The following is a 23,829-nucleotide window of genomic DNA, read 5'->3' as shown; positions in this document are numbered from 1 at the left end:
ATCCCACTTTAACTACCATGGTTCCATCCTATGGAATCCTGGGGTTTGTAGTTTAGTGAAGTACTAGAGTTTTCTGAGACATCTAAATAGCCAATCCTAAAGCTCAGCTCCCAGGAATCCATAAAACAGAGCAATAGCTGTCAAACTAGAATCATAGTGCATGGGTACAAGGCAGCCACAGCACTTCAGGAGAAATCCTAATTCTCTAAAAAAGGTAAAAGTTTCCCCTGACAATAAGTCCAGTCGTGAACGACTCTGGGGGTTGGTACTCATCTCAATTTCTAAGCCGAAGAGCTGGCGTTGTCCGTAGACCCCTCCAAGGTCATGTGGCCGGCATGACTGCATAGAGCGCCGTTACCTTCCCGCCGGAGCGGTACCTATTGATCTACTCACATTGGCATGTTTTCGAACTGCTAGGTTGGCAGGAGCTGGGGCTAACAGCGGGCGCTCATTCCGCTCCCGGGATTTGAACCTGGCACCTTTCGGTCCGCAAGTTCAGCAGCTCAGCGCTTTAACACACTGTGCCACCAGGGGCCCTAGTTCTCTAATTGTGTTTATAAAAGAACCCCTGGAAATCTGTAGGAATTTCAGGAATGAAACCCACTGGAGGATGTTGGGCAAGTCACTCTCTCTCAGCCTCAGAAGAAGGCAATGGCAAACCTTGTCTGAACAAATATTGCCAAGAAAACCCTGTGATTGGGTCACTCTAAGTCAGAAATTACTTGAACGCCATCAAGAAATAAATAAAGTTTTATTATTATTATTATTAAGAAAGAACAATTAATCTTTTAAACACATTGAAGGGGAGCCCTGAGCCATTTGACACTTAAAAGTATCAGGGTTGTTTTTCAAACCAGTAGACTTCCAGCCACTTCTGGTTAAACTTGGTTTAATTTTCCGGGCATCTGGGCCACTCTCTGCAGTTTTTGGCTTTGAGTCCCCTTTCCACATGAAACAGAGATGCCACGGTTTTAATCTAGGTCTTCCTGCTCGGAAAGCAGATGCTCTATCATTGAGCCTCTCTGGGGAGGATAGGAAATCTCCAACCAGCAACAAGTTCCTGCCAGTTCCTTCAAAAGGAATCAATCAGAAGGTTGGGAAGAGGTCCAGTTCTCACAGCATCCCAGTTCAAACCAGCCGGGTCGTGCCTGCAAGAAAGGCCAAGGAGAAGCCACCAGATCGGAGTGTGAGGTTTCGCTTCCTCGGCCCCATTTCCAAACAATCATCACAAAGCCTGGCTTGTTGGTCTCCCTTGATAAGGCCCTTTTCAAAGACAGAAGCGAGACCGATGCCCTGCTGAGAATCAATGCAAGAAAGCACGAAGAGACATGTTTCGCAAATACTGTCAAAACATGCTACCCGGGGGCATGAATTAAAAGAGCATCCCCATTTCCTCATTTCTTACTTCATAGAGAATCTGCTTTGGCAGAAAACACAAAAGATAGCTCAGTTTGGATTGGACTCCTGAAAGCAAACCTTGTATGGGCAAACTTCAGACCTTCAGGTGTTTTGGACTTCAACTCTCACAATTCCTAACAGCCAGTGGCTGGCTGGGATTTCTGGGAGTTGAAGTCCAAAACACCTGGAGGGCCGAAGTTTGCATATGCTTGATCTACACTATTGTATTAATGCAATTTAACATCCCATTAACTGACATGGTTCAATAGGAATCATGGGAGTTGTAGTTTGCTGATGCACCTGCACTCTTTGGCAGAGAAGATGAAATACCTTTTAAAACACACAAATGTGTTGTGTCCTGCCTCAAGTCATAAGGAGAGGTAGGTAATAAATAAAATATTATTATTATTTTATGACACAGCAAACAAGATAGATATGCTGGATTTCATATCACAAAATCACAAGTCGAACACTTCTCAAGTGTCTAGGACTGTGTGATGTATTTTCGGATGATGCGTGTAGATCCCAGTAGGGTGGCCTTTTGCAGTTGGCAGAACGTGATTTTGTCAATGTCCATTGTTTCCAAATGCCGGCTGGGATCTTTTGGCACGGCACCCAATGTGCCGATCACCACCGGGACCACCTGCACTGGTTTCTGCCAGAGTCTTTGAAGTTCAATCTTGAGGTCCTGATAGCGGCTGAGTTTTTCCTGTTGTTTTTCGTCAATGCGACTGTCACCTGGAATGGCAACATCAATGATCCAAACCTTTTTCTTCTCCACAACTGTGATGTCTGGAGTGTTGTGTTCCAGAACTTTGTCAGTCTGGATTCGGAAGTCCCACAGTATCTTGGCGCATTCATTTTCCAATACTTTTGCAGGTTTGTGATCCCACCAGTTCTTTACTGCTGGGAGGTGGTACTTGGGGCATAAGTTCCAATGAATCATTTGAGCCACATAGTTGTGCCTCTGTTTGTAGTCTGTCTGTGCAATTTTCTTACAGCAGCTGAGGATATGATCCATGGTTTCATCGGTTTCCTTGCAGAGTCTGCATTTTGGGTCATCAGCTGATTTTTCGATCTTGGCCTGAATTGCCTTTGTTCTGATGGCTTGCTCCTGGGCTGCAAGGATCAGGCCTTCTGTCTCCTTCTTCAGGGTCCCATTCGTGAGCCATAGCCAGGTCTTCTCCTTATCAGCTTTTCCTTCAATTTTGTCAAGGAACTTTCCATGCAATGTTGTGTTGTGCCAGCTCTAGTTTGTAATGCGGTTTTCTTGTACTGATTTTTTGTCTGCTGTGCTTTGAGGAGTTTCTGATTATTATTATTAGACTACAGTTCCCATGATTCCATAGCATTGAGTAATGGTAGTTAGAATGATGTCAATGGTAGTTAGAATGAGTTTCTGATTATTATTATTAGACTACAGTTCCCATGATTCCATAGCATTGAGTAATGGTAGTTAGAATGATGTCAAATTGCATCAACTCGACACTGTAGATGCACCCAAAATGATTTATGGAAGGGCCTTAAAAAACATTTGTATCATTTTCCAATTTTGACACAAAGACAGTGAAACTTCTACCAAACCCAATCATTATCCATGTATCCAGTTTCTTTCTGGGCACAATTTTGGGTACTGTTTTAACTATCAAAACCTTGGTCCTAAAGAGCTTAGATATAGCCTACGGTAGTTTTCATATCCATGGAGTAGGACTTAGGGTTTTCAACAAAATACATGCTCTCTCTAGGCATTTTCTAGGTCTTCCAGCATGATTCTATGTGGTATTCTTGGTCCAGAAGTCCTTCATTTCAATAGGGTATATCAACAAGAAGTCACTTTGGCACCCCTCTTTGGGGGCATGCTTTTAGATTAAAAATCCACATTTCCCATTAAAAGTCCAATTTCCTATCACAAGCACTTTTTACAAAACAAGCACATTTCCTCCTAGTTTCAGTCCCAAGTAAGCAAACGTCTCCTGCTGCAATTTCACCGAGTGGACAGACATAAGAAAGGACCTTGGAACAGCGAGTTATGAACAGAATTGTGCTAGGGTTGCCAATTTCAACAAAAGTAGCCTGTTGTTGTTGTTGAGAAAAGAAATCCACTTAGCCCCAAGAATGGACACATTTGCTAGGTTTACATTGAGGCTGGACATCTGCAGAGACATTTTTCAACATATCTGCTCCCAGCACAACCAGAAGTGATACCACAACACTTCTGTTTTCACTTTTTGTCAATTTTCAGTCACCTGGGGCATTTGTAGGAGATACTTTTATGTATACAATATGTAGTCATGGAAATGCTGCATTATGAAATGCTTTAAAAACATTTGGGTATTTTTTTTAGAGATAAAAAATCATTTAAAATATTTTTGGAGAAAATTTGGGATCTGAAGACATGCAAGTTTCATCGACTCCAAAATGGACTCCCATCCAAATACTAACCGGGCCTGACCCTGCTTAGTACCCAAGATCACACACGATTTGGTGTTTTTAGGGTAATGAGGTCATCATAAACATTAAAGATTCAGTAACCACCTCCTGTTTTCATTCTGGTAACCTTAACACATACAATTGAATATAGGTAAGGTAAAGGTTTTCCCCTGGCATTAAGTATAGTCGTGTCTGACTCTGGGGGTTGGTGCTCATCTCCATTTCTAAGCCAAAGAGCCGGCGTTGTCCGTAGACACCTCCAAGGTCATGTGGATAGCATGACTGCATGGAGCACTACTACCTTCATACTGGAGTGGTACCTACTGATCTACTCACATTTGCATGTTTTCAAACTGTTAGGTTTTATCCTGTTTTATGCTGTTATATGGTTTTATTGTTTATAATGGTTTTATTGTATGACTGTTTATTATATGTGACATTGGGCTTGTTCCCCATGTGAGCTGCCCCGAGTCCCACTGGGGGAGATGGGAGCGGGATATAAAAATAAAATATTATTATCATATTATTATATGGGCCCTGGCTGTGGCACAGGCTGGTGAGCAGCCAGCCAGCTGCAGCCAGCTGCAACAAATCACTCTGACCAAGAGGTCATGAGTTCGAGGCCAGCTCGGAGCCTATGTTTGTCTTGTCTTTGTTCTATGTTAAAGACATTGAATGTTTGCCTTATGTGTGTAATGTGATCTGCCCTGAGTCCCCTTTGGGGTGAGAAGGGCGGAATATAAATACTGTAAATAAAGAAATAAAATAAATTATTATAGGTTGGCAGAAACTGGGGCTAACAGCAGGAACTCCCCCGCTCCCTAGACTCAAACAGCCAGCCTTTCAGTCAGCAAGTTCAGCAAGCTCAGCGGTTTAATCCCTGTGCCACTGAGGGCTCCCAATTGAATATCAATGTACTGTACATATATGTGCATTAATATAGGGGGAAATGTATGTGTGTAATACATACATCAGAGGTGGGCAACTTCCAAAAGAGAAGAAGACCGCTACTGGCAGCAAACCCAAAAGTGCCTGAAAAAAAGGAAGTAGCCAGATATTGGCTTCTTATTTGGTTTCCTATTTTTGGGTGCTGGAGGAAGCTAGTGGTTCACTGACCCTGAAAAACATAACATTCCCAGTCTTGAATGCTTTTGCTTACTGATGTTTCAGTATACACAGACAGATATAGCGCTGTGATTCCACTTTAACCACCATGGTTTCCTCCTATGTAATCCTGGGATTTGCAGTTTAGGGAAGAACTTTTTGCATTCTTAGATAGAGAGCTCTAGTGTTTCACCAAACTATCAATCCCAGGAGTCCACAAGATGCCTTCATGGCAGCTGAAGTGGAACTGGAGCTCTATAATGATATCCTGTAAAAATGACCCATAATCTACTGCTTTAATTGCTATATGCCACTGCTGCCTCTTGTGCGGAGCAGTACAATCCACAAATAGTTTTGCCTCTCGTTTTTTGCTGATGGTACAAACTGGCCTTGAGCGCTGGAGATAACAGGCAAGATTGAAGAGCAGGAGATGCAAAAAGCAGGCCTCTGGCATTTATTAAGGGAGGGTCGCAATGCAGTGCTGAGATGGAGGAGTGAGAAGGAAATCTCAGACAAGAACAGAAAACCAAGCCGTGACAGCAGGAAATCACACATGCCCACAGCTACAAAATTATTACGGAGCCGGAGGGGCCGACTACAAAGGAAAATTAAAAGAGCTAAATCTGTTTAAAGAGGGTTTGATGCCGCATGCTTGGGAGAGAACACTGCCAGGCAGTAAGCGTTTGCATCATGTTAACATGGAATTATGTGGGAAAGGGTTGAGGAGTGATGGAAATAAACAGCACATCATACACGTGTGGGGAACAAATTTAGGATGTCCGTGAGAAGAAAGAAGCAGGAACAAAATTAAGGAGAAGATACCAGGGATTACATTAGGTCTTCTAATAGAGAGAAAGAGTCAGATGGAACAGCACAAAGTGACATAGAAGAACTGTAGGATAACACTATCCTTTCAGGTGTTCCCCGTAATGGAATTAAAATTAAAATTAGTACATCCAAGAAGAAACACATAGGTAGGTTGCATCTACACTGCAGAATTGATGAAGTTTAACTGCCTTGGCTCAGTTCTGCGGAAACATGGGAGTTGTATGTGCTGTCAAAGGCTTTCATGGCTGGAATCACTGGGTTGCTGTGAGTTTTCCGGGCTGTATGGCCATGTTCCAGAAGCATTCTCTCCTGACGTTTCACCCACATCTATGGCAAGCATTCTCAAAGGTTGAGAGGTCTGTTGGAAACTAGGCAAATGGGGTTTATATATCTGTGGAATAATGTCCAAGGTGCGAGAAATAACTCTTGTCTGCTTGAGGCAAGTGTGAATATTGCAATTAGCCACTTTGATTAGCACTGAATGGCCTTGCAGCTTCAAAGCCTGGCTGCTTCCTGCGTAGGGGAGCCTTTGTTGGGAGGTGTTCGCTGGCCCTGATTGTTTTATGTCTGGAATTCCTATGCCTTTTGAGTGTTGTTCTTTATTTACTGTCCTGATCTTAGAGGTTTTTAAAAAAATACTGGTAGGCAGATTTTGTTCATTTTGATGGTTTCCTCTTTTCTGTTGAAATCGTCCACATGTTTGTGGATTTCAGTGGTTTCTCTATATAGTCTGACACAGTGGTTGTTAGAGTGGTCCAGCATTGCCGTGTTCTCAAATAATATGCTGTGTCCAGGTTGGTTCATCAAGTGCTCTGCTATGATTGAATTAGTCTGCAGTGCCTTTCATGTTAGGAATTGTGAGAGTTGTAGTCCAAAACACCTGGAGGGCCCAAGTTTGCCCATGCCTGGTGTAGATGGGCCCTATGTTAAGGTTATACTCCCTTCCTGTAACAGACTTATTTCGTTATTCACAAACTTTGGTCTTCCAGGTGTTTTGGACTGGGAACCACAGACACAGAGGAACCTTAATAGATAAGCTTGTCTTATTTGCCATCATGTTGGCTTTGACTTGACATATGGACAGCCTATGTATGAGAGACTTCCCAAAAACACTGCTCAGGTCTTGGAAGCAAAGCCAATCCATCTGGGATGTGGTCTTCTTCTTTTCCTGCTGCTTCTCACTTTACCAAGCATGATTGTCTTTCTCGATGAATTATCTTGTCCTGGTATGGCCCTTAGTCAATAAGAGCTATTAATCAATAATGGATCCAATCGGTCTATTCTAGTTTGGACTAAGTTACATGCTTCCAAGTAATGTGTCCAAACTACAATAGCCTGGTTTGGGTGGAAGATGATGGCATTTCTGCCAAAGCCTCCAGAAAGGGGACCATGTCAGAGTACTGTATTTTAATGAATTTGGGACAACAAATTAATTCTTAATCATTTCCAAGCACTGAAACTGGCCAGATACAGTGTATCTGATAGACAGTCCAGAAAATAAAAAGTCTCTCCCCCTGAGGTTTCAGCCAGTTTCTGTCAATCAAAGCAGAGCTTGGCAATCATGCTGAAAATTGAAATCTCCCACCAGCATCTCCAAGGGAGCTGTGGTGATGCAATGGGTTAAACCCTTGTGCCGGCTGAACTGCTGACCTGAAGGTTGGTGGTTCGAATCCTCAAGAAGGGGTGAGCTCCTGTTTGTCAGCTCTAGCTTGTGGGGACATGAGCCTCCCAGCAGGATGGTAACACATCTGGACATCCCCTGGGCAACGTCTCTGTAGACGGGCAATTCTCTCACACCAGAAGCAACTTGCAGTATGTTCTCAAGTCACTTTTGACACAATAAAAAAAACCCAAGCAACATTTCTAAGCTAAATGATTCAGTCAAAAACCTGACTGCAAAGATTCAAGCTGCATTTACACTGCTGAATTAATGCAGTTTGAACCACTTTAATTGCTATGACTCAACGCTATGGAATCCTGGGAATTGTGGCTGGCTGTACAAGATGTTTAAGTCTTCTTGAGCTTTCATAATTGGTTAATTAAGGGGACACACCAATTATGGGCCTTGGATTAGACCAAGATTTAAAAAAAGTAATTCTTTTTTGAAATAAGAAGCTTGCACAGCACACTTTGCACAGACTTATTCAGAACTGTTTCCTGGGAATTTAGATATATACTTCATTCAAATGCTGATGTTCTGTACAATCTGTTTTCTTTGCCCATTTTAACAACCTTTTATTTCATATTTAAGAGCTGAACTCTAGAAGGGATGTACTCCTCAAAATAGTATGCAATTCTTTACATTGCTTCAACTGCAACAACTTGCAATTATAGCTCTGCTACCTGAATAGCAAATCTCATGCATGTCTACATAAGAAGTATAGGAGGAGTTGACCACTGGAAAACCTAGAAGTGTTATTTAAGATTTTACAAAAACTCAATATTTTAAAATTTTCTTTAAACTTTTTTTACTTTTGTGTGGGCCCTGTGTCTACAACCTCAATGAATGTAGAGGACTGACTAATAGTATCAAAACTTCTACTTTCTTAAGGCCTTTCCACACAGCCCAATATCCCAGAATATCAAGACAGAAAGTCCCACAATATCTGCTTTGAACTGGGTTTCCCGAGTCCATACTGTCATATATTCCAGTTCAAAGCAGATAATGTGGGATTTTATTCAGCTGTGGGGAAGGGGCCTTAGAGCAGCAACTTCATTCTTCATTGATGCCATCTCCTAACCAAACATTAGAACATGTTAAAACTCTTGACCTGTTATTTCCAATATAAACCAGAATGGGTAAAATATAATCAAAACCATTAAAACTGAAAGACAAATCTTACAACAAATGAAAGGCTACATAATCAATAAATCCGAGTAAATCAGCTGATTAAAATACTTTGGAGAACAAAAAAAAAAAAAAGTTTTGAGTTGGCACTAGATTTCAGACAGTCTGGGCCCAAGCTGGAGAGGGTTTTAAAGGTCATAATCAGGAGCATTTTGTGTTGAAATTGATAAGTGAAGCTGTTTCAACATGGGAATTACATGCACTCTGTAACCAAACTGGGTCAGCAATTGGATGCACTGACATGTCTAAAGAAGGCAGCAATATTGAGTAATCAATAACAACATCAGCAAAGTTATTGGAGAAGAGTCTCTCAATGGTCTCAAGTCCCAGGAAGGCTGTTATGGGGAGTGATTCTCCTGCAGATATTTGGGTCCTAAGCTTGTTTATTCATATCTGGAGCAACTTGTGTGAGAGAATTGGCCATCTGCAAGGATGTTGTCCAGGGAATGCCTGATGTTTTACCATCTTGTGAGAGGCTTCTCTCAAGCTAGAGCTGACAGATGGGAGCTCACCCCCACTTTCTGGATTCGAACCACCAACCTTTTGGTCAGCAGTCTTGCCAGCACAAGGGTCTAACCCATTGCATCACCAGGGATTCCTGGGTTCTAAGCTGCTGAGGCCTTTTAAAGTAGTAATCTTTACCTTTTATTCATTTCTAATGCAAATCCCAAGTTAGCAGGTCCATTCACCAGCCTCTAAAGCTGCCTTCTCCAATGCTCACTATGCATGTTCGAAGCAGGCTCTGATTAACGCCCATCAACTCACATGCTTTATCCAAAATAGTTGTACCCATACACTGGGAGGATGCCATGTATCCCTTCCCAACTTTGTGTACCCATGCTATGCAATTAAAGTACTTTAATGCCATTTTAACTTCCATGGCTCTCTCCTATAGAATCCTTCCTTATTGCTTTCTGGAGGAGAATTCTGACTACTCCTTGCAAAATGTGAAATCCATGGAAGCTAAAGTGGGATCAGGCTGAAATAATTTCAGTGTGAGGATACGGCCCAGGCCATTCCTTTGGGGAGCAGAGTGTTTTGGAGTCCAGCAATGACTGGCAGGTTATATGACTGCAAAACCCAGCTGAAGTGCTCAGGAACAGGCAACTTGGGTGAAGTCCATCTACCGCCACCCGCTTTGCATGCAAAAGCTCCCAGGTTCCTCCAAATAGCAAGCGCAGAGAGAGATGCCAGCTAAAAAACTTCCAACCAGGAACTTTACTTAATGGCTTAGCATTGCCCTTTAAGACTGTGCTCAGATCTTAGTTGTTTTAATCTCAGGAGATGTGGGAATAAAAGACAGAGCTTTACTCCCAGTAAAGAATGGGCAACACTACAGAGATAAGAGACTGCTGACCTGTTCAGAGGAAAGTAACTTTTTTCTTCCTCGTAGAAGGGCTAGCAGTGTTAGTTGGCCGCATTAGAGCCAGTGCTGCATTTAATCTTGTATTGTCTCAAAATGTAGTACAGACTGGGTATCCTTTATCAGAAATGCTTGAGATAGGTTCTGTATTTTGGAATATTTGCATATATCTTGAAAACAAGACCCATGTCTAAACACAACAGTCATTTGTGTTCCATATATGCCTGACATGCACAGCCTGAAAGTAATGTTGTACACAATATTTTTTAATAATTATGTGCAGAAAACAAAGTTTGTGTCCAGTGACCTATGTGGACATTTTTGGATTGTGGAGTATTTTGGGATTCATTGCATTAACTCTTCGGGTTGCTATTAGTTTCCCGAGCTTTATGGCCATATTCCAGAAGCATTCTCTTCTGACATTTCGCCCACATCTATGGCAGGCGTCCTCAGAGGTTGTGAGATCGGTTGGAAACAAGGAAAGTGGGGTTTATATATCTGTGGAATAATGTCCAGGGTGGGAGAAAGAACTCTTGTCAGCTTGAGGCAAGTGTGAATGTTGCAATTGGCCACCTTGATTAGAACTGAATAGCCTTGCAGCTTCAAAGCCTGGCTGTTTTCCGCCTGGGGGAATCTTTTGTTGGGAGGTGTTAGATGGCCCTGATTGTTTCCTGTCTGGAATATATATCTGTCACAGATATATAAACCCTACTTGCCCAGTTTCCAACAGACCTCACATCCTCTGAGGATGCCTGCCATAGATGTGGGTGAAATGTCAGGAGAGAATGCTTCTGGAATATGGCCAGACAGCCTGGAAAACTCACAGCAACCCAAATAGTTAATGCAATGAATCCCAAAAATACTCCACAATGACAACTTCCACAGCTGTGAAAGTGGCAGCAAACTACATTCTACATACAACCTAAGAAATAATAATAATAATAATAATAATAATAATAATAATAATAATAATAATAACAATAACAACTTTATTTTTATACCCCGCCTCTATCTCCCCAAAGGGGACTCAAGGCGGCTTATATGGGGCCAAGCCCGAATAAAAACAATAGCAATATAAAACACAAAAATAGATAAGAGACATGCATAATTATATTATATAAAATATTGTATATACTTATAATATTGTTAATAATATTATAATGTAATACAATATTATACTAATAATATTATAATATAATAATATTAATTATATATTATGTATTAAAATGAAATATTACTAATAATATTACCATTTAATGATATAGTACAATATAGTAATTTAATGCTTATATTGTGCTATGCTAATAATATATTGTATGTACATTTGATTTGTAAGCCACTCTGAGTCCCCTCTGGGGTGTAGTAAATAAATAAAAATTTAAACATTAGCCACTAAAAACAAATGACAAGAACTAATAAAAACATGGTTTAAAACGGAGAGGTTGTAAAAGTAGACTGGGTATGGTGCACCATATGAATATTGTAAACATGAGGTGATTGATAAAGTGCTGCAAATTCTTGGAAGTGCAAATTGGGATGCGAGTAGAAACTGTGTCTATATCAAGTTGACAAAGATAAAAAGTGCAAACCGGTATAAGAATGGTCACAGATACAGGATGGTTATAGAAATGCACTCTCCACGTGCCCAGAGTTTGTAAAATGAGTGTAGTTGAACTGCCAGGGCTCAATACTATGGGATCCTGAGATGTACAATTTGGTGAGGCTTTGCAAGAGAAGACCTTTGGAAAACGACAACTTCCAGGTGTGGGCAAACTTGGGCCCTCCAGGTGTTTTGGACTCCAACTCCCACCATTCCTAACAGCCTACCGGCTGTTAGGAATGGTGGGAGTTGGAGTCCAAAACACCTGGAGGGCCCAAGTTTGCAAATGCCTGCTGTAGGTGAATCGGTACTTCATTTGCCTCCATCCAAGCCAAGCAAAGGGAAAGGTCTAAGAGGGTCAAGAAGGGAGGGAGGGCGCTCTGCACATGCTCGGGGCGCCTCCTCCCGCACCCAGCCCCGCCGCAGACTCTGCCACTGGACTCACCAAGGTCTGCTCGTACTGCAGCGCCCGCTGCTCCAGGCCCCCGTCGGCCGCCATCCCGGCCCCTTCTCCGGCCGCTCTGCCTTCCTTCTTTCCTTTCCTTCCCTGGCCCCGGCCCGGTCCCTCTCCTCTCCGCCTCCTCTTTCTCCTTCTCCACGCCCCGGGACGGGGCGGGACGGCCGAGGAAGGTCCGGAGGCGGGGAGTCCCGCCCGCCGCTCCGCCTCCAAGGAACAAAAAGGCCCAGGTTGTCTCCCCGGTCTACACAAGCCGCCTCTTTCCCGCTCTGCCCACGCTGTCTCTTCTGGCCAGAAAGAAAATCCGGGAAGGGTTGAAACTTTCCCCTCCCGAGATGTCTGTTGAGGCCAGTGTCTCCTGATCTGTCAGGAGGTCTCAACAAGGCCCTTGATGACCACCATTGTGCAAAGGTTCTTCACAGGTAATAGGTCCTGAACCTTTGATCCCTCTAATAACAACAACAACAACAACAACTCCCCCCTCGCAGGTGCCACCTTGTTGTGGTGGTGGGGCTTAACTGCTCCAAGTCAAAAATCAGAAACTCCTCAAAGCACAGCAGACCAAAAAAAAAAAAACAGTACAAGAAAACCGCACTACAAACTAGAGCTGACAGCTGGCACAACAAAACATTGCATGGAAAGTTCCTTGACAAAATTGAAGGAAAAGCTGACAAGGAGAAGACCTGGCTCTGGCTCACGAATGGGACCCTGAAGAAGGAGACAGAAGGCCTGATCCTTGTGTTGTCGAGCAATTTAGACCTGATGTCCTTGTCAAAACTATGAATTCCTTAAATCATCAGTCACCTTCGATCTCACTTGCAGCCCAGGAGCAAGCCATCAGGACAAAGGCAATTAAGGCCAAGATCAAAAAAATCAGCTGATGATCTTTTTCACAAGTAGTTCTTATTTCCTTTATCATTGTGCAAAGGATCTTCACAGGTAATAGGTCCTGAACCTTTGATCCCTCTAATAATTAATAATAATAATAATAATAATAATAATAATAATAATAATAATAATAACTCCCTTCCCCCCCCCCACAGGTGCCACCTTGTCATGGTGGTGGTGGTGGTGGGGGGGGGGGGGGGCTTAACTGCTCCAAGTCAAAAATCAGAAACTCCTCAAAGCACAGCAGACAAAAAAAACCAGTACAAGAAAACTGCACTACAAACTAGAGCTGACAGCTGGCACAACAAAACATTGCATGGAAAGTTCCTTGACAAAATTGAAGGAAAAGCTGATAAGAAGAAGACCTGGCTATGGCTCACAAATGGGACCCTGAAGAAGGAAACAGAAGGCCTGATCCTTGCAGCCCAGGAGCAAGCCATCAGAACAAAGGCAATTCAGGCCAAGATCGAAAAATCAGCTGATGACCCAAAATGCAGACTGTGCAAGGAAGCCGACGAAACCATTGATCATATCCTCAACTGCTGTAAGAAAATTGCACAGACAGACTACAAACAGAGGCACAACTATGTGGCCCAAATGATTCATTGGAACTTAGAATCATAGAATAGTAGAGTTGGAAGAAAACTCATGGGCCATCCAGGCCAACCCCCTGCCAAGAAACAGGAAATCACATTCAAAGCACCCCAGACAGATGGCCATCCAGCCTCTGCTTAAAAGCCTCCAAAGAAGGAGCCTCCACCACACTCCAGAGCAGAGAGTTCCACTGCTGAACAGCTCTCACAGTGAGGAAGTTCTTCCTGATGTTCAGGTGGAATCTCCTTTCCTGTAGTTCGAAGCCATTGTTCTATGTCCTAGTCTGCAGGGCAGCAGAAAACAAGCTTGCTCCCTCCTCCCTATGACTTCCCCTCACATATTTGTACATGGCTATTATGTCTCCTCTCAGCCTTCTCTTCTGCAGGCTAAACATGCCCAGCTCTTTAAGCCGCTCCTCATAGGGCTTGTTCTCCAGACCTTTGATCATTTTAGTCGCCCTCCTCTGGACGCTTTCCAGCTTGTCAACATCTCCCTTCAACTGTGGTGCCCAGAATTGGACACAGTATTCCAGGTGTGGTCTGACCAAGGCAGAATAGAGGAGTAGCATGACTTCTCTGGATCTAAATGCTATACCCCCTATTTATGCAGGCCAGAATCCCGTTGGCTTTTTTAGCAGCCACATCACATTGTTGGCTCAGTAGGCCAACTTGGTCGCTTCCACTATGTCAGCTATTGTAGCTATTGCAATGTAAGTTGGTAGAAAGGTAGGTAATAATAGTGTGAATAATCAAAAAATGTGATTGCAGTTCTGGAGGGACTCTAATTTTTACTTCTCATAGACTTGGCATGCGGATTTGCTTAGCCAGTAAAAATTTATGAGTAAACCAGGTTTGTTTGTTTTTTTTACCTGAAAAATTTAGTGGGTGGTTTGAACCCCTAATCCGCCCCCTTGGCTACAGGTTTGACACCAGGCATGGGCCAACTTTGGCCCTCCCTCCAGGTGTTTTGGACTTCAACTTTGTGCGATATATCATGTTATTTTATGTGATGTGTTTAACAATGTTTAATTTTTTATTAGGGGAGGGTCAACTTTGATGTTGTATGCTGTTTTTTATTGAGGGCATTGAGTTGTTGCCAACACTGTGAACCGCCCTGAGTCCTCTTCGGGGTCGAGAAGGACAGTAAATAAATACCACAAATAAACAAATAAATAAATAAACCGGTAGGAAACACCCGGAAGGAGGGCCAGAGTTGACTCATTGCACTTAAAGTGGTGTTCAACTGCATTCATTCTACACCCTTGGTAAAGACCTCTTCCATTCATATATAAGTCTACAGTTCTGTATTCTGGGATATTTCTTGATGGGAGGCAATGTGATTTTTTGCCACTAAACAGTTTTTTTGGTTAGTGTTAAGTGTGAGGAAATAATGTTTTCTATAAGCTTTCTCAACACATTGCTTGCACTTTGAAAATGATGCAATATTTGGAATTAGAACCCTGATTTTGTTTTGTTTAAGCAAACCTATTTTATACAATGGCTATAAATATTACTTAAAATTGCAGTGATTGAGGCTTAGGATGCATCTACACTGTCAAATGAATGCAGTTGGACTACGTTTGGCTCAATTCTATGGAAGTATGGGAGTTGTAGTTTTGCAAAACTTCAGCTTTCTCTGCCACAGCGTGCTGGTGCCTTTCCAAACCACAACTCCCTGGATTCCATAATACTGAGCCATGGCAGTTAAAATGGTGTTGAACTGCATTCATTCTACAGTAGAGATGCAGTCTTAGTTATTTAATGCCATGCTTTCATTTTCTTCCTATTGAAATCTGTATACGTGACAGGAACCCTTGATAGCTGTCATTAATCCCTTTAGAAATTGGCCGGGCAGGAATTAATCCGATCTTTCCTGCTCAGTCACTTCATTGTTTCAATAACTCCCGCCTTCTCCTCCCTGATTGGCTCGAGTGGGGACAAAAGAGCAGCTCCCTATTGGGCCAACAGAGCAAGGCGGGAAACGAAAGCCCGCCTCGTTCAACCTTCTAGCCTACCAGCGATCAGATGGGCGGGGGAGTGGGGCAGGAAATTCAAAGGGCTGTCAGACTGAAACTTTGTATAAATATGGCTTTATTTTGGTTATGTGGTACCCTAGTAGACTGAATGATCACTACTAGAGTCCTTTTCAGCTGAATCGCTCAATAAAGACTCCTTGGCGGATTTTCCTTCAACTTTGGCGGACCTTCTTCATTTCGGCTTCAGGTTGTATTGCGGCTCATCTTTTCCTATTGGCTCCGCCAAGGTCCGTTCTCTCAGGACCGGATCGGGACTCTCCTTAAGGGCCCGATCCCCTAAAGCGCGGTCGACAACACTATTATGGAACTCAGGGCCATTTGCTTCAGTTTTTTCTCTGCTTTTGTCTTCCCAACAGGCTTATGAGGTGGGATGAGAGTTAATGAAGATTGTTCCAAGCAAATCACCTCGTAAACTCCCCTTGCCAGACTATGACTCTGGAAACCAGGGTTTGAATCCTTGCTCAACAATGGAAAACCCTTGCATGACCTTGCACAAGTCACACTCTCTCAGCCTCGGAGGAAGGCAAACTCAACTTCCTCTGAACAAATCTTGCCAAATAAAACCCTGTGGTAAGTTTGCCATATGAAGTCACACATATTAATAGCAATAAGATATCAACAAAAAGCTTTTCCATTTCTAATCCCAGTGCCATGACCCCATTTGGTGGGCTCCTCTTTTTCTGACAATAATTTGTCTTTTGTGGGACAGATGAAAGGCAGAGCTTTGTGAGGTGGGAGTGTTTAGGACAGGAATCTCTCCGTCAACTTCAAAGATAAGGCAAATGCAACATGAAAGCTATGCTTCCTCTCCTAACACTCCCTTCTTTGGGGTCTCCCTCCTCACAAAGCTCTGCCTTTCATCGTCCCCGTGACCGTCCCTTTCCAAAACAAGCCACATCCATGATGTGGCTTCCACAAAACGAAGGGGGAGAAGTGCCGCGGGGTGACCAGCTGTTGCATGTGATACACAGGCTCTCATTTTCTAAAAGAGAATTTCTGATGAAATGCAAATCTTGATAAGATGTAAGGGCTGCGCTTGTTTCCATGGAAGATGGTCTTGGATAATGTTATGCTGAAAATAGTAAAGACTGGGCCGTCTAAAGACTACGGGATCGAACAAACCTAGAGGGTATTAATTCCACACAGTAGAATTAATGCCATTTGACATCACTTAAACTGTTATGGCTCAATGCTGTGTAACCCTGGACATTGTAGTTTGGAGAGGTACCATCACTCTCTGGAAGAGAAGGCTAAAGACCTTGCAAAACTACAAATCCCATTATTCCAAAGCAGTTGAAGTGGTGTCGAACTGCATTAATTCTACCATGTAGATGCAGCCCAAGATGCAATCTTGAAAGCCATCAAACGACCCCACTATTTCTTAGGATTTAAAGGCACAGCTGTATCAAGGAACATTTTCTAGACTTTTGGACCACCCAAAAGTTCTTATAATTCCTTGCTATTTGTTATGGGTTTTTGGGAGCCAGTGCAAAATATTTGGAGGATGAACATTCTTCCCTACTCTCAGGTGGACTCCAATGTTTATGATTCATAACTAGCACCGTTATGCCTTGCTGGATCAGGGTTGATATTTAAAGTTCTATATATCTAGGTACCAGGTTGGAAAAGTCTCATTGACTGAACAGTATAAACAGATATTGTTGGCTCCTCACTCTGCTCTCAGTCTTTCTCCTCCACTTTCTTTTTCTCACTTGCTAAATGTTGTCTTTCCTCATTTTCTGTGTGTTCCTTCAAGTTGCCAGTCAATGTATGGTGACCCTATGCGTTTCAGAGGATTTTCTTAGCAAGGAGTACCCAGAAGTGGTTTTGCCATTTCCTTCCTCTGAACTCATATTGAGAAGGAACCTATTGCTTTGTCACATCTAATGAATGTAAATATACTTTGTCTGAAACATTTAGATTAAATTCTGGCATCCAGTTAGTTAAGTCATGCTAAGCGCCCAGGGACAAAATATCACCACTGCACAAAGGGATGTAAAGTGGTGATAGTGGCAGGAGCAGAGTTGCAAAGATGACCTTCTTCACCCTGTCTTTGCATAGTGTAGTTGTGCCCTGCCATTGTGCATACTAGGTATTGTACATTGCATAATGGCGTTCATATGCATTGCACAATATTGCTATTCTTCACAGAGGTTGCACAGTGCTCATGTAGTATATCCGCATGTGTGGATATTTGTGTCACAGTGAGGGTATGCTTGATTACAGCAAAAATGTTTATACCAGTGGTTCTCAACCTTCACCTTAATACAATTTCTCATGTGATGGTGACCTCCAAACCTTAAAATTATTTTCGTTGCTACTTCATAACTGTAATTTTGTTACTGTTATGAATCGTAATGTAAATATTTGATATGCAGGATGTATTTTTATTCACTGGACCAAATTTGGCAAAAATACTCAATATGCCCTAATTTGAATACTGGTGGGGTTGGGGAGCGGTATTGATTTTGTCATTTGGAAGTTGTAGTAAAGGTAAAGGTTTCCCCTGACGTTAAGTCCAGTCGTGTCCGACTCTGAGGGTTGGTGCTCATCTCCATTTCTAAGCCGAAGAGCCGGCGTTGTCCGTAGACACCTCCAAGGCCATGTGGCCAGCATGACTGCATGGAATGCCGTTACCTTCCCACCAGAGCAGTACCTATTGATCTACTCACATTTCCATGTTTTCGAACTGCTAGGTTGGCAGAAGCTGGAGCTAACATCGGGCGCTCACTCCGCCTCCCAGATTTGAACCTGGGACCTTTCGGTTTGCAAGTTAAGCAGCTCAGCGCTTTAACACACTGAGCCACCGGAGTTGTAGCTGCTGGGGTTTATAGTTCATCTACAATTAAAGGGCATTCTGAACTCCACCAACAATGGAACTGAACCATACTTGGCACACAGAACTCCCATGACCAACAGAAAATACAGGAAGGGTTTGGTGGGCATTGACCTTGAGTTTTGGAGTTGTAGTTCACCTACATCCAGAGAGCCCTGTGGACTCAAACAATGATGGATCTGGACCAAACTTGACACGAATACTCAATATGTTCAAATGTGAACACTGGTGAAGTTTGGGGGAAATAGACATTGACATTTGAGAGTTGTAGCTGCTGGGATTTATAGTTTATCTACAATCAAAGAGCCTCTTGAACCCCACCAATGATAGAATTGGACCAAACTTCCCACAGAGAAGCCTCATGACCAACAGAAAATACTGGTCTTTGGCAATCCCTCTGGCACCTCCCTCACAACCCATCCAGGGGTGCCAACCTCCAGGTTGAGAAATGCTTTTATACAGTACTAGCTGTGCCCGGCAACGCATTGCTGTGGTGAAGTATGGTGGTATGGGAAATAAAGTATTGAGGAATTGGTGGTAGTTAAGGTAAAGGGTAAAGGTTTTTCCCTGACATTAAGTCCAGTCGTGTCTGACTTTGGGGGTTGGTGCTCATCTCCATTTCTAAGCCAAAGAGCCGGCGTTGTCCGTAGATTCCTCCAAGGTCATGTGGCATGACTGCATGGAGCGCTGTTACCTTCCTGCCGGAGCAGTACCTATTCATCTACTCTCATTTGCATGTTTTTGAACTTTAGGGTTGGCAGAAGGTGAGGCTAACAGTGGGGGCTCTCTCCGCTCCCCCAATTCAAACCTGTGACCTTTCGGTCCAGAAGTTCAGCAGCTCAGTGCTTTAACACGCTGCGCCATCAGGGGATATTATTTCCTAAAGCTTGTGAATATACAATATTTGTGATTGGTTTTTTTTTTGTGTGTGTGTTGGAGGCAATATGGTCTTCGTATGCATGGAACCGGTATGGTATATGCAGTTTATCCACAATAGGGCCTCTTTAGGCATTATCTAGATCCTCCAATGCAACTCTATTCAATGCTGAGACTGGAAGTAAAGTGATGTAATGATGTTTGGTTGTATCCATGCTCTGTGTAACCGCAGTCCCATTGGGAATGAATATAGGGATCTTGCGTTACACTAAAACCCAGATTTTGTGCCTTATATGAAAGCCCCCGTTACAGCTGATCTCTCGCACTGGACTAGTAAGAGTATTTTTTGCTTTAATGTACCAGATCACAGCTCAGGGATTGTATCATTCATGTGGAGAAGCTGGCACAAATGGGAAACTACCAACAATGGTGGCTCGTTTTCTCCTAAGGAGTCATTCCTGGAAGTGGGCACAGCTGTTTGGCAGGAGATGTGAAGCAGAACAAGTAGCAATGTGTCCTGATCCAGTCCCTCCCACACTTATGGACTATGTTGCAGAAACAGAGGGCACATTGGAGTGAGCATATGTATGTCTACATGCTTCTGGTTGGCTATTTCTCCTTGCAGGTATTATTATTGAGAAATCAGACCCCCCCCCCCCAACAACAACAACAACAACAAGAACAACAACAATAACTTTATTTTTGTATCCCGCCTCCATCTCCCTGAAGGGACTCACATGGGGACAAGCCCAATCAATACAGTTAAAATAAAGCAAAAAATTCATAAAACATCATAATAACAGACAAAAACATGATTAGCATAATAAAAACATAATCGAGCCAATACTGGCCTGGACAAAACAGTTCTGAGATGCATTAGTAGGACTAGTGCAATTCTATGTCGAGGGTAGTGCTAATAAATAAAGTGCAAGAGCCATATGAGGAAAACTTGGGGTAGGGGGGAATGTGAGATAGAGCCCTGTGTCTCTCTCAAGGTGCAAAGGTTAGATTTAGGACTTGAACAGGCCAGACTTAATTGGGGGACTGCTAATCAAAAGTACAGTGGAACAAGCAAGTTTTTAGATTTTTCCAAAAGATGGACAAAGTGGGTGCTAGTCTATCTTGAATTATATACAAAATAATAATAATAATAATAATAATAATAATAATAATAATAAAAAGTTCCTTGACAAAATTGAAAGAAAAGCTGATAAGGAGAAGACCTGGCTCTGGCTCACGAATGGGACCCTGAAGAAGGAGACAGAAGGCCTGATCCTTGCAGCCCAGGAACAAGCCATCAGAACAAAGGCAATCAAGGCCAAGATCGAAAAATCAGCTGATGACCCAAAATGCAGACTGTGCAAGGAAACCGACGAAACCATTGATCATATCCTCAGCTGCTGTAAGAAAATTGCACAGACAGACTACAAACAGAGGCACAACTATGTGGCCCAAATGATTCATTGGAACTTATGCCTCAAGTACCACCTGCCAGCAGCAAAGAACTGGTGGGATCACAAACCTGCAAAAGTATTGGAAAATGAGCATGCAAAAATACTGTGGGACTTCCGAATCCAGACTGACAAAGTTCTGGAACACAACACACCAGACATCACAGTTGTGGAAAAGAAAAAGGTTTGGATCATTGATGTCGCCATCCCAGGTGACAGTTGCATTGACGAAAAACAACAGGAAAAACTCAGCCGCTATCAGGACCTCAAGATTGAACTTCAAAGACACTGGCAGAAACCAGTGCAGGTGGTCCCAGTGGTGATGGGCACATTGGGTGCCGTGCCAAAAGATCTCAGCCAGCATTTGGAAGCAATAGACATTGACAAAATTACGATCTGCCAACTGCAAAAGGCCACCCTGCTGGGATCTGCGTGCATCATCCGAAAATACATCACACAGTCCTAGACACTTGGGAAGTGTTCGACTTGTGATTTTGTGATATGAAATCCAGCATATCTATCTTGTTTGCTGTGTCATAATAAAATAATAATAATAATAATAATTTTATTTTTATACCCCGTCCCATCTCCCCGAAGGGACTCGGGGCAGTTTACATGGTGCCAAGCCCAGACATCAGACAATATAAAAACATATCAATAAAACAAGTCAATCAACAATAAAACAAATCATAAAACAAATAAGGTCACATACAATAAATATAATGATAAAATCTTGGGTTGGCTCCAAAAAGAACTGGGCCAAAAGTGCAAATTGTGTCAGTACCATCAGGGAGAGGTAGATACCAAAGCTATCGTTCCCATTAAAGTGCTGGGGAAGGCGTACCCAAGGGACTATTGGTAAATGAAATGGTAAAGATATAAAATTGATGATGTGCCTTCCTTCCTTCCTCTCTTTTCAATGTCCATGCATCAAGAAGGGGTATTTTAGTATCAATGACTACATAGTTCTAAAGCTATCATACTGACAGTCTATAGTTTCACCATTTTGGGCCCTTTCCCATTGCACAATGGTAGTGCTATGATCCTTCTTTGACTGCCATGGCAGCCATCTATGGGGTTCTGGAATTGAGACTTTGGTCAGAGGCATCAAAGTAGCTCCCTGGCTGAGCTTTGCAGATGTCACTCCCTGAGTTGCAGGAGAGAGTTTTAGTCTAGGACATTTGATCTGTGGTTGCAGGTGCTGATGGGACCCACGGGCACCTGGGCGCTGACCTGGCAGTGCTGCATTCTAAGACAGCACTCCAAGCAATATATGCAATATATGCAATATATATAATACAATATATGAATTATTTTCTGTGGATACACAGTCAGCACACTGGATTTTTCCTCTTTGCCTGCAAAGTAACCCTTCATGAATCTTATTGGAATGTTGCTCCACCACACCTTGGATTCCAGGGAACAATGCCCCAAATCACCATAATCACCTAAGAACGCTCTCACACATTTATTTATTTATAGCATTTATATTCTGCCCTTCTCACCCCGAAGGGGACTCAGGGCGGATCACATTACACATATAGGCAAACATTCAATGCCTTTTTAACATAGAACAAAGACAAGACAAACATAGGCTCCGAGCGGGCCTCGAACTCATGACCTCCTGGTCAGAGTGATTCATTGCAGCTGGTTGCAGCTGGCTTGCTCTCCAGCCTGCGCCACAGCCCGGGCCCTTATCTAACAATGGAACAAACCAGAAGTCACAGAAGATGCCCAATGCCCTCTTTTGTCCTCTTCCTAGTGGAGACACCTGTCATTTTCACTAGGAACATGCCTCCTCAATAGCAACAATCTGGATCCCCTTTGGGAATCCTCCATTGCATGTAACTGTGGCTTTTGTCCATCAATCACCAGCACCTCCTTTGTCTAGCTGACATTTGACCATCATCAATCAATAACCAAACTGCATTCCAGCTAGACACACCCAGTTTCCAGAAAGGACCCACAACAGACACAAAACGTCAAACCAAACAATAGCAATTTTCCGTGTCGCCCAGTTGGCTCAGAGGCAGAAGAAGCAGACTCACATTTCCTCCAGTGAGCCTGCGGATCCTAGCGAGCACCTTCTAGGGCCAATGGGAAACCAAGCAGACTCAACCTCCTTCTAGCCAGCATCCTCCAAGACCATTGGGAAGCCATCATGGCAAATTTCTGTTGTTCTGTACAGCTATAAATAGCCCATGTGTTCACAGTTGAGGTATGTCCATACATTGAGCACTAGCTCTCCTGATATCATCTTTGGCCATTAAGAATCAGACCTCTACTTTTCCTTTTTCCTGTCAGTGTCCTGATTTGGCCTTCTGGAAGTAGCTGGGGCAGTCCGGGTTTTCGAACCCATTATTTGGTGGAGTTGAAAGCACTTAGCAGGACTACTAACAGCAAGATGTGAGAATGATCTCACACCTTATGAGATTTTGGCATCGGGGCGTATCCATACTTTCCATTGTGGAAGACTTCAGCATCAGGGGCGTATCCATACTTCACAATTATAGTTCTTGAATATCCTGTTAATCATGGCCAAATCCTACAGGATCCCAAGATTGATAGTTTAGGGAGGCACTACAGGTTTCTAGTAAAGACCTCTAACTACATTGAATTTCAAATTCCCAGGCTTCCGTAAAAGCGACCCATAGCAGTGAAAGTGCAATCAAGCTCAACATCTGTCTGGTAGATTCTGGAGTGCTGGGTGGCTTTAGCTTTTTGTGAGATCCCTTTTTGATTGTGCAGATTGATAGGACAAGAAAGGATTAAAGTCTTTGGTATGTTCCCTTCAAAAACTGATGGAAAGCAGCACATTAAAGCCCATTTCAGCTATAGGTAGCACAGCTTTTTGGCGTTCATTTCCCCAGTCATGATTTGAGGGTTTTCTGCTACAATCAATACTGGCATTCATACTTTGTTGAATGTGATTTCAAAGAAGAAGAGGAAGAAGAAATGTATATTTTTCTTATTTCAGACCTACTTGTTTGACTTCTCCAACTGGCTCACCTCTTTCTCAGAAGACAGTAAAACAGTAAAACCATAAACATCAAAACACAAACTCAGGAAAAGCAATTAGAACATGATTTAGCATGATTTGTTCAGTTTGCCAGGAACATTG

General features: G+C 42.8%; 1 protein-coding gene across 2 annotated transcripts in view; it reads right to left on the bottom strand.

The window, feature by feature from the left end:
- Positions 1–12,180, bottom strand: part of clcn2 (chloride voltage-gated channel 2) — a 110,273-nt gene extending 98,093 nt beyond the window's left edge. For both annotated transcript variants that reach the window (XM_062976826.1, XM_062976827.1), the window contains exon 1: positions 12,017–12,180. In XM_062976826.1, the coding sequence (XP_062832896.1) occupies positions 12,017–12,070 (54 nt within the window). In that variant the 5' untranslated portion in view covers positions 12,071–12,180. The remainder of the gene's footprint in view (positions 1–12,016) is intronic.
- Positions 12,181–23,829: the final 11,649 nt, after the last annotated feature.

This window comes from Anolis carolinensis, chromosome 3, assembly GCF_035594765.1.
Source record: "Anolis carolinensis isolate JA03-04 chromosome 3, rAnoCar3.1.pri, whole genome shotgun sequence".
Taxonomy (NCBI): Eukaryota; Metazoa; Chordata; class Lepidosauria; order Squamata; family Dactyloidae; genus Anolis; species Anolis carolinensis.
This window is presented reverse-complemented; position numbering and strand designations above follow the sequence as displayed.